The sequence below is a fragment of the Diceros bicornis genome, chromosome 1 (genome assembly GCF_020826845.1).
Source record: "Diceros bicornis minor isolate mBicDic1 chromosome 1, mDicBic1.mat.cur, whole genome shotgun sequence".
Classification (NCBI taxonomy): domain Eukaryota; kingdom Metazoa; phylum Chordata; class Mammalia; order Perissodactyla; family Rhinocerotidae; genus Diceros; species Diceros bicornis.
In genome coordinates, this window is record NC_080740.1 from 82,759,106 (window position 1) to 82,777,179 (window position 18,074).

At 49.8% G+C, this 18,074-nt stretch overlaps 1 protein-coding gene across 2 annotated transcripts in view; it reads left to right on the forward strand.

The window, feature by feature from the left end:
• Window positions 1–18,074, forward strand: part of WWC1 (WW and C2 domain containing 1) — a 151,601-nt gene that overhangs the window by 98,256 nt on the left and 35,271 nt on the right. For both annotated transcript variants that reach the window (XM_058545580.1, XM_058545589.1), the window contains 6 exons: window positions 1,567–1,696; window positions 3,120–3,266; window positions 4,521–4,594; window positions 8,780–9,022; window positions 16,102–16,191; window positions 17,018–17,553. In XM_058545580.1, coding sequence (XP_058401563.1) covers window positions 1,567–1,696; window positions 3,120–3,266; window positions 4,521–4,594; window positions 8,780–9,022; window positions 16,102–16,191; window positions 17,018–17,553 — 1,220 coding nt within the window. The remainder of the gene's footprint in view (window positions 1–1,566; window positions 1,697–3,119; window positions 3,267–4,520; window positions 4,595–8,779; window positions 9,023–16,101; window positions 16,192–17,017; window positions 17,554–18,074) is intronic.

Genomic DNA, 18,074 nt, shown 5'->3' on the forward strand with positions numbered 1-18,074 from the left:
AGACCAGTCTTAGCCGACCTGGCAGGCTTGCGCAGGCCCGAGTCCTCGAAAGGAATAGCCAGGCTATTTTTAGTGGGGAGACATAAATGGGGCTTTGTTTTCCCTCCACAAGGGCTGAAATAACGGAAGAGAAGGGGAGGGCCATGCCGAGACCGCGTCCCCTCCCTCCCTCCTGCTCGGAAGCGCAGACGATGAGTCCAGGATGAAAACCTGCTCCCCATCAGAGATTCCCCACTCAGGCTATTTTTAGCCCAGGACAGTTGGCCTCTCGCAGGAAACCAGAGAGGAATGCCTGTAAGCAGTTTCTCGTCCTGAAATAATGGGTTTGTGGTGTTCCCTCAGACCGTAAAGCTGCCTTTCTCCACCAGGGACTGACATCACAGGCCTAGCCTTTGGCAAAAGCGTGAAGAAGTTAAAATTCCTTTCTGTCCTCCGAACCTTTTCCACACCACAGCCCTCCTCCCCAGAGGGTTTGGACCCCTGCCATCTCTGGTTTGGTCTGACCTTCAGAAAATAACATCATCACCCTTAACCTTTTTTTTTTTACTCTTTTCCGCCCCATCAAAATGAACCTGTATGTAGGGCCTGGATAAGCTGATAAGCTCTCCGGGCTAGAAGTATTTTAATCCCTTACATTTGTCCAGTGCTTCCTAGTTGATCACCTGATTTCCCATCCTTTATCCCATTTGACATTCCTAACAGCTCCACGAACGTGGGCCGTGCAGAAGGCATTATCCAGGCTTTATTAGAGGAGGAAACTAAGGCTCCTGGTGGTTGAAGGCCGTGCCTAAGGTCGCACTACTGAGCAGGAGGGCTGGGAGTTTGTCATCCTTCTATCTTTTCCTTCATCGTGTCTGTAACTCAACCAATGCTTATTAAAGGCAGTGGTTCTCAACCATGGGGAGGGGGCTGATTTTGCTCCTCTCCCCCAGGAGCCATTAGGGAAAGTATGGAGACATTTTTGGTTGTCACATCTTGGGGTCAAGATGCTTCTAGCATCTAGTGGGCAGAGACCAGGGATGCTACTAAACATCCTACAATGCCCAGGATAGCACCCCACAACAAAGAATGATCGGGCCCCAAATGTCAAGAGTGCTGAGGTTGAGAGACCTGCAGGCTAATTAAAACTACTCAAATATATGCAACCTTGCCCCTGTCCCCAAGCCTGTCAGAGACAAGTCAAGGATACTACCAATAAACTATTAATTATAACACAGCATAGTGAGTGCAGTGTCATGGCCACGCACAATGTGTTATGGGAACACCTAACCCGGCCTGGAGGACCCAGGGAGGTAATCAGGGAAGGCTTCCTGTAAGAGCTGACACTTAGAGGACCCTTGACTTCAAGAGTGGTGTGGCTTCTGCAGCCCACACTATGGGACATCGGCAATTTAACAGGGACCATCTGTGCCTTATCCCACAGGCAGGACTGGGGAAGGAGGGTGTGCAGGACAGAGAGGAGACTTCTTGTGGGACTGAAGCACTGTGGTCTCTGCTTTTTCCTCTGGAGAAGCCTTGTCCCTCGCCCTGTCTTTGTTCTGACCTTTCCCAACGACTGTCTCCTAGAATAGATAAGAAAATGTCTGATGCTCAGGGCAGCTACAAACTGGACGAAGCTCAGGCTGTCTTGAGAGAAACAAAAGCCATCAAAAAGGCCATCACCTGTGGAGAAAAGGAGAAGCAAGACCTCATTAAGGTATGAGAGTTCCCAGTGACAGGGGCCCCATCTCGATTTCTTAAGCCCCTTTCTGTGCCGAGACTCATGTGGGCTGTTTCCACATGCTACTTAGATCACCGAGTTCTCACCACTAGTTTTCTTGGGCTTTTGGCCTCATTTTGTAGAGGAGGAAATGGAGGTTCAGAAGCTTTAAGTAACTTGCCTCAGGTCACATGGCAAGTGTCAATGGCAGAGTTGGAACAGGAGCCACTGGGTCTAGTGCAGAGGCCATGTCCTTACCACTAGCCTTAGCCACCTGGGTTACTTTTCAAATAACCAAATGAAGGGAGTGGTTTCGACATGGCTAACCTTGACATCAAAATGTAGCGTCTTTATAAGCATTTCACTGCGTGTTCTGACTCTATGCTGGAAACTGAACAAAGGGTAACAGATACGATTTAATGTGCCAGGCAGTTGTGCCAAGCGCTTTGCATGCATCATGCCTCACTTATCCCTTACCTCAGCCCTAGTTTATCCCCATGGTACAGGTAAAGCCTGGACACCTCACAGAGTAAGTGGTAGAGCCAGGATTCAAACTCATGAACGCCCCATTCAGAAGCCCATTCTCTTAACCCCTGTACATCCACCTCTCCTCACAGGAGCTACCCTGACCTCAGAGATATTGTACTATTGTTCCCCTCAGCAGATTAGGAGTCTGAGGGTCAGAGATGCTGTAAATGACTCAGTGAAGGAAGCTTTACACTCTGTGACAAACAGAATAATTTCAAGGCTCCTGCCCAGGACGGCAGCCCAGTGGAAACATTGAGACGAGGCACTACAGACAGTGAGGCGTGTTCTTGTCATGAGTAGCAGTTAAGAGCACCAAGTCTAAGTCAGGTGGACCAGAAGCAAATCCTGGCTCTGTCAGCTGCCGGTTTCTCCGTGTAACAATTCCCTCATTGATAAAATGGGGTAATCATAGGTCATTCCTCACAGGACTGCAGTCAGGATTAAATAAGATCATGGTAAAGCTGACAGTTATTGAGTGTTGGCTATATTAGCATTTTACACTGGTCATCTCATTTAATCAATATGATAGCCCTGTGAGATAGGGCCTGCGATTATTCCCATTTTGCAGGAGAGGAAATGAGGCACAGAGAGGTTAATCAACTAGCTCAGATCACACAGCTAGGAAGTAGCAGAGCAGAGGCTCCAGCTCAGGCAGTGTGGCTCCAGAGCCAGCGTTCACACTGGTCTTTCCCACATAGAGGGCCCAGGACAGTGCCTGGCACCTAGTAAGTACCCACTCGCTGCTAGCTCTTTACAAGAGAAGTGGGATGTCTGGGGTGAGCATGGCTTCCTTCTAAATTACAGAAGGTGGAGAGACAGGCACGTGGAGTGTGACAGATCCAGAGCTCCCTCCCAGGAAGGTGTGTCGCTAACCCTGCCCTCCCCCCTTCAGAGCCTCGCCATGCTGAAGGACGGCTTCTGCACCGACAGAGGGTCCTACTCTGACCTGTGGTCCAGCAGCAGCTCTCTGGAGAGTTCGGGTTTCCCGCTGCCGAAACAGTACCTGGACGTGAGCTCCCAGACGGACATCTCGGGAAGTGTGAGTAGGCAGTGCGTGCTGCTGGGGGCCTCCCAAGGGACAGCCTCCGGGAGGCTGCTGTGATGGGCGGCCGCCTTCTCGGTACTCACCTGAGGAGCTGCCTGGTGGCTCTCTGTGGGGCTGGCTGCTCACTCCGCCTTCTGGAGCTCCATTCTCTTGCAGACCTCCTGGCTGAGGATGACAGGAGATGATGGTGTGGAGGAAAAGCCAGCAGCGGTCCGTGTCCTGAATGTTGCCTGGCCACAGGCTGGCATCTCTAGATGCACATAGAGAGCATTTTTGAAGGACCAAGTGTCTTTCTCTAGTTTCCTTCATGCTATTTTGCAGCCCATTGTGTTTTTCTTTCACCAGCTGGAAAGCAAAGGATATTTTCCCCCTGTTCATCCCCAAACAACGCATGCAGCTTTCAGACAGCTGCGTGACTCCCACTTCAAGAGCTCAGCCTGTCACTGTAACGGGCAGTACAAGTGCTGTCCAGGTGTAGCTCATGAAAGCTTCAGAGCAGGACTGACCACAGCGCTCATAACTTGTGGAGAGCTTTTGTTTTCCTAGAGCTGGTGACACTGAACAAACATGCCTGCCAGCCGCTGTGGCTAAATGCTATTCCTGTTTGATCTCTGTAGCTGTGTCCCCACTTGTGAAGAGAAGCTACACCCACCTCTGATTGGGTGAACCTTGTAGCTTCTTGCCACTCTTGACAGACTGCCGTGGCAAATGGAGCTGCCCTCTCCTTCCCCACACCACCCATGTGTCCTGCTACAAGCCACCTGTGGGCTGAAGTATTTGGGATAGAACTGTGTGCCTCCTTCCGAGTTCTAGGACCTTCTCCTTGCACACTCAGTGTTTCACTCCTGATTGCAGCCTCCCTGAATTTTTGGTTGACCCACTCCCTAGCACCCACATAATGGCTTTCTTGTATATGGCTGTCCCCCTTTCCTCCTGACCAACTCGCCTCCAGGCGTCTGTGGCTTGAATGGGCTCTCAACCATTTTGGACTGCAAGATGATGTTCTGGGCCCTCGGCTTCTCTTCTAGAAGTGATAGATGTCCAAGTTCAGGGCTCTTCCCATGCCCTGAAGGAAAGAAAGTGGTTTGCCTAACTAGTTGAGCCGCAATCCGCACAGCCAGCTCAATAATTGGGGGCTATTATTAGCTATTTCCCACGCAAGCTGTCAAGTCTCTCATGAGCTCTTAAAACCCAACCCAGCACCGGCCACAACAGCCATATAATTCCCAACTTTGCTCTTTCCTCCAGTGTGGCACCAACAGCAACAATCAGTTGGCAGAGAAGGTCAGATTGCGCCTTCGATATGAAGAGGCTAAGAGAAGGTAATTATGAGGCTAGGGGCAGGGGGTGGGATGGTTCTAACAATAATAATTACTATTGTAGAGTGTCTGCTCTGTGCCTGGCTTTTATGTACCTCATCTTGTTTAATCCTCACAAGGATTATGAAGATGAGTATTATAAATTTCATATTTTAATCCTCTCTGAAATGCAGGGAGGAAATGACTGGCCCAGGGACACTTAGCAAGATAGAGTAGAACTATGCAGGCTTGCCCGGTGGCATAGCGGTTAAGTTCGTGCACTCCGCTTTGGTGGCCCAGGGTTCGCAGGTTCGGATCCTGGGCGCAGACTGACACACTGCCTGTCAAGCCATGCTGTGGCAGCGTCCCATATAAAGTAGAGGAAGATGGGCACAGATGTTAGCCCAGGGCCCATCTTCCTCAGCAAAAAGAAGAGGATTGGCAACAGATGTTAGCTCAGGGCTGATCTTCCTCACACACACACAAAAAAAAGTAGAATTGTGCTTTGAACCCAGATCTATTTAACCTCAAAGCCTAGTTATTTTTCCACGTGCTGGTCTCAGTTTCTATAATCAAGGTTTTCCAATGATCCTTGAAGTAGTTTGGTTTGAAGGAGCACAACTGGGGTTTTAGCAACAGGCTAAAAAAACTGTGGATATTACCCACTTCAGTGTCTCCTACCCAACTGGGAGCAAGCTGTGCTTTTAAACCACGTAGACCCTAGTGGCTTTAGATGTTCTGTGGCTTCACCGAATCCTAAGCAGTTGGGTACCACTGCCACAAATAAAATTAAAATAACAATCAAAGCTGACATTGTTAGAGCATCTGTTATGGGCCAGGCATCATACTAAAACATTTGTATGTGCATCATCCCATTTCATTTTAACTGCAACCTTATAGCATAGCATATATCACATTATCTCCATGTAAGAGAAGAGAAAGGTAAGATCTAAGATGTTTCATGGCTTTTCGAGGTGGTAGAGTTAGAATTTGAACCCTAGGTGATCTGGCTCTAAGTCCATGATCTTTCTATACGCTGACCCAGCCTTACTGGGAAAGAACCCACAGAGTATGATGGTGAATGAAGCCAGGCATATTACATCCATTCCTCCTTAGGCTACATGGCCTGGCCCATGGGCGTTCTAAGCCAGGCCAGGTAGAGTGTAGCAGTGCCCAGCTCTGCCCCTCTGCCAACTCTCTGTGAGCAGCAGAACCCTCTACAGCAATGACAGAAATCCTGTAGAAACTAGAAGAAGAAAAAAAGGGAATTTGTTGGCTTATTGAACTCCAAAGTCCTGGGGTATGCTAACTTCAGGTACAGCTGGATCCAGGGATTCAAATGATGTTACATAGACTCAATCTCCTTCCTGTTCTCCACCCTGCTTGCCTTTGTGTGGACAGATTTTCCTGTCAAAGTGGAAAGATGACCCCCCAGCTATTCTAGGCTTACATACTACCAGGTTAGCAGCCCCAGCAGAAAGAGGACCTACCTTTCCCAACAGTTTTAACAAGTTTTGGATTTGAGACTCACTGGCTTTTCTGCATGAACCAATCATTGTTGCAGGGTGGAAGGAATTACAATTCTCAGAAGGTCCAGGCATGGGTCATGTGCCCAACTCTGGGAAGGCAATTGAGGTCAGCTTTGTGGGAACCAAGTGACTTGAAAGTATGGGGGGAGTGACTTTCCAAAGAAAACTTGGAATATTGTTAACAAAAGAAGGAGAAATTAGATACTGGTCAGGTAGAAAAGAAAATACATCCTGTGTACTATTTCAGCTCCCCCTAGAGGTCCAGCAAAGCAGCAGGACTTCTGCATTTAGACAGCCGCTTCTTGTCCCCTCTGAAGGGGACCGCTCTGAACCCTGGTTCTATTCCAGCCTGTAGTAATGCCTATCTTAGGTGATCAGTTCTGGAGAGACTAAAGGATGGAAATCTTCCATCTGGGGTTGAGCCATTAAACCTCTCATCACAGCGCTTCCTGGCTCATTTGTATCCAGCTTCAGGCCTCCCCCTTCACCCAAAGGTAGTTTAAGTGTGAAGGACAGGGCAGCCTGCCGAATGGGGAAGCAGAAGCTGCAGGACTTGAAGGAAGGAGGGCAGGTGGCCATAATGCAAGGTCTGATCACTGGATGCCAAGTTTTGTCACATGTGCATGTCTGGGAGAGAGTAGTTTTCATCAGATTCTCCAAAGGATGTATGGCTCAAAGTTTAAGAAGCACTGGCAGGGCCGGCCCCGTGGCTTAGCGGTTAAGTGCGCGCGCTCCGCTACTGGCGGCCTGGGTTCGGATCCCGGGCGTGCACCGACGCACTGCTTCTCCGGCCATGCTGAGGCCGCGTCCCATGTACAGCAACTAGAAGGACGTGCAACTATGACAGACAACTATCTACTGGGGCTTTGGGGGGAAAAAAAAGGAGGAGGATTGGCAATAGATGTTAGCTCAGAGCTGGTCTTCCTCGGCAAAAAGAGGAGGCTTAGCACAGATGTTAGCTCAGGGCTGATCTTCCTCACAAAAAAAAAAAAAAAAGAAAAAGAAGCACTGGCATAGGGAAAGCACATCCAAGAAAGCACAAGTCACCCTTTCAGTGTCCCACGTGTAGTGGAGCCCCTGCAAGACCTGGCCATACCACATATCCTCAAAGCAGCTGGAGAACAGCAGCTACAAAGTATCCCAAGGCTAGTCTTGATGGATTGCTGCATATGTGAATATGCAGAATATGCAGAATTTAATTAACTCTAAGAATCCCTACTGAGATACTTGGCTGGGGGATGAGCAAACCTAGATGTGTTTCTCCCTATTCAGTTTTTACTACACAGCATGGAGATCTTGTCTCCAATGGTGTTTTGATAAAATAAGAGTTTGGCCACATTATCTGCAGATAAGATTGAGCTGAGAGTCCAGAAGCCTGGGCTCTCAACAAGTACTGGCCATGTTTATGACTTGCAATCTTAGGTGAGCCATATCCTCTCTGGACACCTGTGCAACAGGGTTCTCTACCAGGTCTTATCCATCCTTTAGGGATGGGGTAAGGCTGGGACATGATAGCTGAAAGACTTTGCAGAGGCTAAATCCTAAAGGATCACATCATGACTGCTTTTAGATATTTATAGCAGTAATCTTAGTTGTACTGTGAATCTTGTTTTGGTCCAAAGATAATCATACCTAATATCTATACAGCACTTGGCAATGTTTGAAGAGCTCTTAATGATATGTTTTCATTTGATCCTCATAACCCAGCTTGTAGATGTCATTATTGTCCTGACCTTACAGATGAGGATACTGAGTCAAAGAAGTTAAGGGACAGGGCTCCCAGCTCCTTCTTTTAACATTAGTAAGTGCCTGCAGTGTACCAGGCACTGTGCTATAAGCTCATGATACCAAAATAATTTCTTAAGAAATGGTGCCTTCTGTCAAGAAGGCCAGAGCCGAGAATCTAGCTCAAGATCTCTGACTCCAAATCCACAATTGTTCACACAGTGCCAACACCACTCTCTGGACCGGGAACACATGGTTAGCAATTGTAGTATTTGCTGTCATTTTAACGGGCCCATGACTGCCACTGGTTGAGGCATCTGTTGTGTGCCACACACTCTGAATACATTATTGCTCACTTGCACAATTCTGAAGGACGAATGATTGTTTTCTTATCCACAAGGCTCAAGGAGTTTGCCCAATGTTATATATATAATAAGTGATCAAACCAGGTAATAACTGTAGCAGCAGAAACATTTGTTGCGTGTTTACTCTAAGCCCAATACTGCGCTTTGAGAGTTTATGGATTGTCGTAAAACCTTCAACCACAACCCTATGGGGAGTGAGCTTTTATTATTCCATTCAGAGAGATGGAGCAACTTGCCCAAGGTCACACAGCTAGTGGTAAGAGGCTATTGCCTGGTGATGAATCTACCTCTCTCTTCTAAGCCACCAGGCTTAGTGTCCCTCAGGGCAAGGACGTTGCCTTGTTTATGCCTCTACCCTGTCCCTGCAGATCCCATTCATTGTTGGCACATGGTAGGCACCACGTGTGTTTGTTAGATAAATTTATGTTCCTTGGGAAGATATGCTGATCAAAAGGAAGACAGTAACTGTCAGAGATTGCTCTGAAGATGTCATGGCTCCTTGTAACTCATGACCTTGGAACTGCAGTCTGTTACTCTACTTCTGCAGTGCCATTGGACACCCCAATCATGCTCCCCTTCTTGGCCTGCAGGATTGCCAACCTGAAGATCCAGCTGGCCAAGCTTGACAGTGAGGCCTGGCCTGGAGTGCTAGACTCAGAGAGGGACCGGCTGATCCTCATCAATGAGAAGGAGGAGCTGTTGAAGGAGATGCGCTTCCTCAGCCCCCGAAAGTGGACCCAGGGGGAGGTGGAGCAGCTGGAGATGGCCCGGAAGCGGCTAGAGAAGGACCTGCAGGCAGCCCGGGACACCCAGAGCAAGGCGCTGACGGAGAGGTGGGGCTGGGCGGGGGCCCTTTCCTCACTGCCGGTCTACCCTCCAGCCCTCAGCAGGGGAAGGGGCGAGAGGGACAACCTGGGGCACCTGGGCTCCACCCTGAGACCCTTCAGTTTAGAGATCTGGCAACTTTCCAAAGTAGCAAATTGGGGAATGTGAGTCACCATCCAACTACCCCACTACTTTACACGGGAAATCATGTTACCAAAAAGTCTGCTCAGGTGCAGGTTTTCAGACATTATCTTCTGACCAAGGTAAGCCACGTAACTATAATTTAGAGCAGTCATTTTCCAACTTTGTGACAGTGACTCACATTATACAGAAGTTTCATAAAACAGTGCATACTCTTTCTAAGTCTGATGGTCCTCTGATATTTTCTCTCTTATATTGCATTTTTTTTCATGCTGGTCATGACTCACGAAATTGATTTCACCACATGCTAAGGAGTTGCAATTTGCAGCTTCAAAAACACTGGTTTAGATGAGGGTTGCAAACTGAGATGCTCATGTGGGCCAAGCAGGTGGTATAAATGCTAGAGGCCCACCTGGCAGTGGACCGTGGCGGACTGGAATACACAGACCCCACTTATCTAAAGCAGGTGCCGTCTCCTGCGTCCAGCAACTGCGAGTGTGGGCCCTGGGCTGCCAGAGGTCCCCGTATTTCAAGAAAAGAATTGTTTACATTTTTAATTTTTAAATATTAGCAACTAATCCAAAACATTATTTTTAGTACTGTGAAGGCTAAATCACTTCATCTGTGGGTTGATTTAACCTGAAAGCTACTGGTTTACATTCTGTGGTTTAGACCTTACAACAGACTGTTTCCTTCAGTGTCCCACCAACCTCCACACCCACACTGTGCAGAACAACCCTGTGTTCAAAGTGGGTCCTGCATTCCCCAGCTTCTCATTCATTCATTCCTTCTGTCCATCAGCCCGTTGTTTATTCATTCAAGAAACATTTTCTTGCACATATTCTGTGCAAGGCAATTTGGAGGATTCAAAAATTAGTGAGTCATGAACCGTGCCCTGATGCCCTTAAACTCTAGTCTAGTTATTTTCACTTTTTTTGGCAGCAGACTTTATTGAGCAAGGTCCCTGCCGTTAAGGAGCTTAGAATTGAAGATAGTGATTTTCAAATGGGTGTGTGTAGGTGGGGGTGTTTGGGTGTTTAAGGGCAGGGATAAGCAAGGGAATTCCTCTTTGCAGTGAAATCAAAGGCAGAAGCCCAGTTTATAAAGCAGGTAAACTTGCCTGTGCCAAGTGGAAGCAGGCTGGGAGTCTTAGGTGCCTGGATGTGCTCTCATCACCCCCAGGACGGGTGCTAAGATAACCTTCAGGGAGCCTTCTGAGCCCTAAGGCACCCAGCTCACAATCCATCCTAAAAACTGAGTAAGCCCCATTTGCACATGGTGGGGTGCCAGATGGATCAAGGTGACCAGCCTCTGCCTGGCCTCTTATAAGTACATCAAAGAGTCCATTGCCTGGTCAATGGTGGGGAATCTCTCCCCACCAAGCCCTTTATCAGAACCACTACCAGGGACGCATTGCTTTCCTCCTCTCCATCCTCCCCTGGGAGGGATGGCTGATTAGCACTGACCTGCCACCAGGCAGGTGGGAGGAGGAGGAGAAGGACAGAGCTTCAATAATTGGTGTTTTGTAGCCTTTGGAAGCACCTGCTAGAAATCTCCTTTAGCACCAAGACTCTCTGTTCTGCTTTCCCTGGGGCTGTGCACATTTTCGGGACAAGGCCTGTGTCTATATGCCCTCATGCCTTGAGTGTTGGTTGAAAGAATAGATGGGCAGCCAGCCTAGACAGACCCTTACTGGGCCTCTGCATGCATCTCTTGGTCTATCTGCCAGTCCTCTGGGTCTCTGACTTGTTCCCAGACCTTACTGCTGCCACTGGGAAACCCTTAGCTGGTTATTATGCTTATAGCCAGCAGCTGAAGAGAACAGAGTCATGGCAGCCTTACTCCTTGTTAGGCCAAAAGAGATACCCTTCCCACCACTGACCTTGAGCAAGGCATTGATCAATATGGACTTCAGTTGCCTAATCGGGGAAAAAACAGGATAATTACATAGGATATCTATGTAGTCTGAAGGCAGGCGGTTGGACCAGATTGTGAATTGAGGCTCTTCCCTGCTATAGTCGTTTTGGTTTCTTGAAACTAGAATTGGATGTTCTCTTACAGACCCCTATACTACATGCACAAGGTGGTACCATTATGTAGCAGACACTGTAGCCTATATCATCTCATTTAAACCTCTCAGCAACCCTGAGGTTAATCTCCATTTTATAGATGAGGAAACTGAGGCTCACCCAACCTCACCGAGTAGCAGAGCTGGGATTGGAACCCAGGCCTGCTGGCTCCCATTGGAAGCCCATGCTTGCTTTAGGCTGCTGCCCACTTAGAAGATCTTTTATTATTGCCTTCAGCCGCATCTTTCAAAGGTCTGATTGTTGACCTGGAACACTGAGTACACAGGACCAGTCCAGGGAAACCAGAATCTCCACTCCTCAGCAGCTGCTGAGCAGGTGACTTAAGGTCCCAGGGGAAAGGGTCCTCTGGGGGACATGCTGAGGGAAGCCAGGGGGCCTCTGGGCAGGGGGAGGAGAGAGCCTCGAGAAGGACAGTGACAGTGCTGTTGGCTGTGCGCCTCCTGCAGGAGAGAGAAGAGAAAGCCGACCCAGCAGTCTTGGTGTCTACAGCTGTTTGCTTCCGGCCCCATGCTTGTCTGTGTTCATCCCTCGGACTTTGCTGTTCTCTCTCTCTCTGTTTCTATTCTCCTCTCTCTCTCAAAATGGGAGTATTATGCCCCTCACCTTCACACAATAGCCTCTCCATTCAAGGTGCCTTTGAGAAGGACAGGAATAGATGCATCCAGGAAAGGCAGACCACAAGGCCTGCCAAATCCCAGTCACGAATCAGTCAGCATGACAGACATCCCGACACCCCTCGTTTTACCCCCTGCTTCCCTGTCTCTTCCCGTGGGCCCTCCCCATCACTTCCGAGAGCTGCTGTGCAGTCATGCAGGCTGCTTGTTAAGAACGTGGACTTCCTGGGCCGACCCCAGGGACCAATTCCCCAGGCCTGAGCTGCAGCCCAGGCCCTTGCATTTTATCAACACCCCAGATGCTGAGCTCCAGCCTGTGGGGACTCCAGCCCCGTCTTCTGGATCCTCTGCCTGCTTCCACACTTGATGTGTTCCTGGACCCGCGACATGTGCCAGGCATCACATGCTAACGCCATATGGCCTGCTAAGCCCAGTGCCTCTGGGAGGAGGCCTCGGCACCTGCGCTTTGCTGCAGTGGCTACACCCCCGTGCTCAGGAAGTCAAGGCCACCCTACTCCTAGTCCCCTCAGCATCCTGTTGGGGCTCCTGTGGGGACCTGCACTTACTCCCAGAACACACATCTGTGATTTTCTCCCAGAGAAGAGGAAAATAAAGGTAGAAATGGTGAGCCCCACCGGCCCCGTGGCTTAGCGGTTAAGTGTGCGCGCTCCGCTACTGGCGGCCCAGGTTCAGATCCCGGGCTCACACCGACGCACCACTTCTCCGGCCATGCTGAGGCCGCGTCCCACATACAGCAACTAGAAGGACGTGCAACTATGACATACAACTATCTACTGGGGCTTTGGGGGGAAAAAAGGAGGAGGATTGGCAATAGATGTTAGCTCAGAGCCGGTCTTCCTCAGCAAAAAGAGGAGGATTAGCATGGATGTTAGCTCAGGGCTGATCTTCCTCACACACACACAAAAAAAAAATTAAAAAGAAATGGTGAGCCCCAGCTGCTGCTTGACCCCAGACCTCACACCCTCTCAGGGCTTTGCTCTTATGGAAGGTCCAGAGATTCCACAGTCAGTCCTGTCCTTTCTGTTGAGAGTTAAGGATTCTGTCCCTTACTGGCTCCATCTGCCGGCCTGCTGTTTGCCCCGCCAGCCCCAGGCCGGACTCTGGAAGAACAGTGCCAGGGATTGAGCTGGCCAAGAATCATGCCAAGGCTGCTCTGCCTGCTGCTCTGGTTGTCTTTTCTGTAATTTCTCAAGTCCAGTTGCCCAGGAAGAGGCCCTGCCCATCTCTCACCGCTTTTCAGTTGTCTAGGGCAAGCTCTGGTCTTTGTTGCAGGGCCTGTGTTGGAGTCCTGGGCATGTTGGGGGAGGGAGGGCATAGTTAGGTTTTTCCAGGGAAAGGAGCCCCTTCTCCCAGGCACCAAGCTGGGTTGGCTATGTTCTGGGAGCAATGGGTCAGTCAGTCCCCCTCCAGCAGGGTGGCATAAGGGGATAAGAGGCTGGCAGTGGGACACGTCTGTCCACGGGAGATTTAACGTCTTTCGGCAGAGCAAATGAACTTGGCCTCCTTCCACTGGGGCAGAAACCTCCATTCAGCAGTCACTTACTGAGCATGTCCACGTGGTGGGCACCATGCTAGGCGCTGGGAGAGCGAGGCACAGCCCCTGCCTGGCAATCCCCAGTCAGTGCAGCAGCTCATAAACTTTGATGCGCCTAAAAGTCACCAGCGATAGTGAATGAAGATGCAGATTCCTAAGCAGGACCCAGGAATGTGCATGTAAGAAGCACCCCTCCCTTTCTGATGTACGAGGTCTGTGGGCCATGTGCCGAGAACCACTCATCTTAGTGGATACATGAGAGCAGCCCACGTCATCAGTTTGGGAGGGCACAGGCTTCTTGATGGGGCCCCTTCCCTCTCTGGTCTGGGACCTTGGAGTGGGCCCACTGCAGGGGTTAGAGGGAGCCACTCCAGGGGCCAGCACACTCCCTGGAGCCCCCCAAAGCAGCCCCCCACGGGGGATTTCAGGAGAGGCTGGGCTGAGACATGGGCCTATATCCCGCAGTTTCTTCTAAACGCGAGAGTTTTGCCTCTAGGGAGGTAGTTACTGATCTGGGCTTCAGTGTCAGACATGCCTGGGTGCAGATCTTTGCTCCCACCTAGATCTTCTCCAGGTTCTCTGGTGCCAGTCTCTCCAGCTCCTTTGCTGACTGTTGCCAGTCCATTCAGCCTTGGAATGCTGTGTATACTCTGAGCTTGGTCCCGGGCCCTCCCTTTTTTTCCTTCTATGTTTTACCCTAAGATGGTGCATTTGTTTGTTATGGCTGCCAAACCAAAGTACCACAAACTAACTGACTGCACAGAAATGTATTTCCTCACAGTCCTGGAGGCCAGAAGTCCAAGATCAAGGTATTGGCAGGGTTGTTTCTTCTGAGGCCTCTCTCCTTGGCTTGTCAATGGCCATCTTCTCCGTGTCTTCACATCGTCTTCCCTCTGTGCGTGTCTGTGTCCTAATCTCTTCTTGTAAGGACACCAGTCACATTGGATTAGGGCCCACCCATATGACCTCATTTTACCTTAATTACTTCTTTAAAGGCCCTATCTTCAAATACAGTTGCATTCTGAGCTACTGAGGGTTAGGACTTCAACGTGAATTTTGCTGAGACACAGTTCAGCCCATAACAGATGGTAATCTCTTTCACAGTGATCCATGTGATGGAGATCCCCCACTCTTACCACAGCCACCTGCTCAGCGTTCATATCCACACATCCGTAAGGGAACTCTACTTTTCCTACCTGCTCTGCCTACCACCTTCCCTTCTCAACAGAAACCATCTCCAGATCCATTCAGCTGCTCGAGGCAGTAACCTCTGAGACTTCCTCATTTACTCCCTCGGCCTCGCCCCTCATCCAGCCTATGTACTCTCCTCTGTCTCCTCCAGCGTCACCCCAGTGATGCCATCTCAATTATACCATCATAGCCACCCTAACTCTTCTCCCAGCCTTCAGTCCACAGCCTGCTGCCCTTTTTCCTCACGGCAGCCACGTGACCTTAAAACGACAGAGGTCTCTGTTGAAATTCCCTGCTTGGAGTCTTCTTTCCCCTGCACTTTTCTTGGACAACTCCTGGTGATCCTTCGTCTCAACTTAAATTTCTCTACTAGTCAGGGGAAGCTAACTGCTACAAGAATGAACTCCCTAAATCTCTGTGGCTTAACACAACAGAAGTTTATTTCTTGCGCACGTGGCTGCCAGTTGGGTATTCCTGGCTGACAGGCATCCTTCTGTGTGGTTGGTCATTCAGGGACCTCCAGCTCTTCCCATCTTGTGGCACCTCCCCTTTTAGGCCATAAGAGTCCTCCAGGGGATGATGGAGAAGACATTCCCACTTCTCTTAACCACTTCAGATGAGCATCACTTCTCTCACATCCTTTTGGCTGGAACCTGGTCATGTGCCCCACCCAACTGCAAGGGAGGCTGGGAAGGGGGCCCAGGGAGCTGAGGAGGGCACAGATCCGGGTGAGCACTAGCAGTCTCAGCCACAAGGTCACTTGCCCAAAGAGGTTCACCTGCCAGTCTAAACTGGGTCTCTCTTCTTACATTCTTTTCTGCTCTTCTGTCCTTTTTCTTCAGAGACCTTGTCATGTGTGTTAATTAGATATTAAATATTTGAGTATTTTCTTAATATCTGTCTTCCCCCATCCTTCCAGTAGAATGTAACCTCCATAAGAGCAGAAACAAGTTCTGTTTTGCTCACAGCATTATCCCCAGTGCCAACAACAGGGTCTATCTAGTATAAGGTAGGTACTCAGTAAATATTAGTGGGTGGGTAGGTGGATGGATGGATGGATGGGAGGGAGGAAGATAGGCAGGAAAGGGAGAAGGGAGAAGGAAGGAGGGATAGAATCCTAATTCTGCCACTAATTCTCTAGCTTTAAGTAAATTATTTAACTCTAAGAGCCTCAATTTCCTCATATGTAAGGTGATAAAAACCATTCTTACTGGGTAGGGTTGTTGTGCACGTGAATTAAGGCAATGTCATAAGTTTCCTAGCACAACACCTGGTATATCGTAGGTGATGAATGTAGCAATTATAGGATTATATGTGGAGGCCATATCTCCCCAAACATCATAGTAAAATGCTTCCAGAAAGTTCTTGTGTGTGTGTGTGTGTATGTGTATGTGTGTGTACATCTCCACGAGTATGTACCTGTCTGTGATTCCTCTTTCAGGGAGATGGAGGCTGGATCCCTCGGGGCCCCACCCTCATGCCTTCTCTTCCTTCAGGTTAAAGTTAAACAGTAAGAGGAACCAGCTCGTGAGAGAACTGGAGGAAGCTACCCGGCAGGTGGCAGCTCTGCACTCACAGCTGAAAAGGTGAGTGGGGGGCAGCACGTGCTCTCCTGGGGATGGCCAGATGCAGGCACCCCGAGGTGGTCCGGCCCGGGCTCTGCCCTGCATGTGTCCTCCGTGGCTTGAGTGTGCACATTCAAAAGCACAGCAGGCAGGTGGTTAGTCAAGTGGACTTGGGCTGGGCCTGGCGTGGCCGGGGGGGCAGGGTCCTTCCCCTCTCCAGACCACAGTCCTCTCAGTCCTTCTGACAACACCAGGGAGAAGATGCTGGTGTGTCTTATTCATGTGTCTTACACCTGCCAACCCACTTTCACAACACAGAGAGAGTAGGGCTCAGGGCTGAGCCTTGGGGGGCAACAGTGCATCACTGGAATTTAATAACATTTTGTTTTCATCAGATATTTTTAATGATTGCCTTCTATTTGTAGTAAGTGATACTGCTTTTCAAATTACACAGGATATAAAGTTTCCTTTTGAGATAAATGTGTTCAAGTATAAAAAGTGAGCTTATTTGAAGAAAAATATTAAGAAGTATTATTTTGGGCTGGATTCAAATAGGGAAAAAAGTCATGAAAATGGAACGCAGCCAATGGAGGTTTGGGAAACAGAGATGTAGAGGAAAATGTGAACTTTTAAGGCAGCTGACTTGGATTTGAACCCCATCTCTGCCACTTTCTGATTGTGTGGCCTTCTCGGGTGAAATGGGGGTGCGGGGTCTTCCCTGGAGACTGTCAGGAGGGTCCCATGAGATAATGTATTCTAAGTGCCTGAGGTGCTTTTCAGAGCCAGGCAGGAAGTTCAGGTGTCCCACCCACTCTGGCCTCACCCTCCCGTCTCGCCCTGCCTCCAGCCTCTCGAGCAGCATGCAATCCCTGTCCTCGGGCAGCAGCCCTGGATCCCTCACGTCCAGCCGGGGCTCCCTGGCCGCCTCCAGCCTGGACTCCTCCACCTCGGCCAGCTTCACTGACCTCTACTATGACCCCTTCGAGCAGCTGGACTCAGAGCTGCAGAGCAAGGTGGAGTTCCTGCTCCTGGAGGGGGCCACGGGCTTCCGGCCCTCGGGCTGCATCACCACCATCCACGAGGACGAGGTGGCCAAGACCCAGAAGGCGGAGGGAGGTGGCCGCCTGCAGGCCCTGCGCTCCCTGTCCGGCACCCCGAAGTCCATGACCTCCCTGTCCCCCCGCTCCTCCCTCTCCTCCCCCTCCCCACCGTGCTCCCCTCTCATCGCTGACCCCCTCCTGGCCGGAGACGCCTTCCTGAGCCCCCTAGAGTTTGAAGACCCAGAGCTGAGTGCCTCTGTTTGTGGACTGAGCCTTGGCAACAGCACTCGGGAGAGGTGCCGGCTGGAGGAACCTGGAACCGAGGGCAAGCAGTTGGGCCGAGGTAGGGAGCATCCCATCTCGGGGTAGGGACCACAAGGAGGGAGGAGGATGAGCTGTGCTCAGGCCTGAGCGTGGACCCCAGTGATAACTATGGTCAGTGTCTACTGACTGCTTCCTGTGTACCATAGCTTTACATGGTATATCGATGTATTCATTCAGTAGATAATTCTTATGTATTTACTATGTTCTAGGTCCTGGGCTGAGGGTATTCCCATGGTGGATTTATTCATTCAACAGATATTTATTAAGTACCTACTGAAACTAATGGTCCTGTGCTAATGGATGTCCATGGATTCGTTCATTCATTCATTCAACAGATAGATAGGGATGTGCTAGGCACAGGGTTAGTCACAAAGATACAGTGTTAAGGACAGACAAGGTCCCTGTTCTCATGAAGTGTACCTACAAATGAGGGCGCAGACAATAACTGTACAACCAGAGCAGTCAAAGCACTAGGAAAAAATAAAATGGGGAGTGTGATGGAGCCTTTCTGGTTGGGGTGGGGCTGCCGGTTCAGACTGG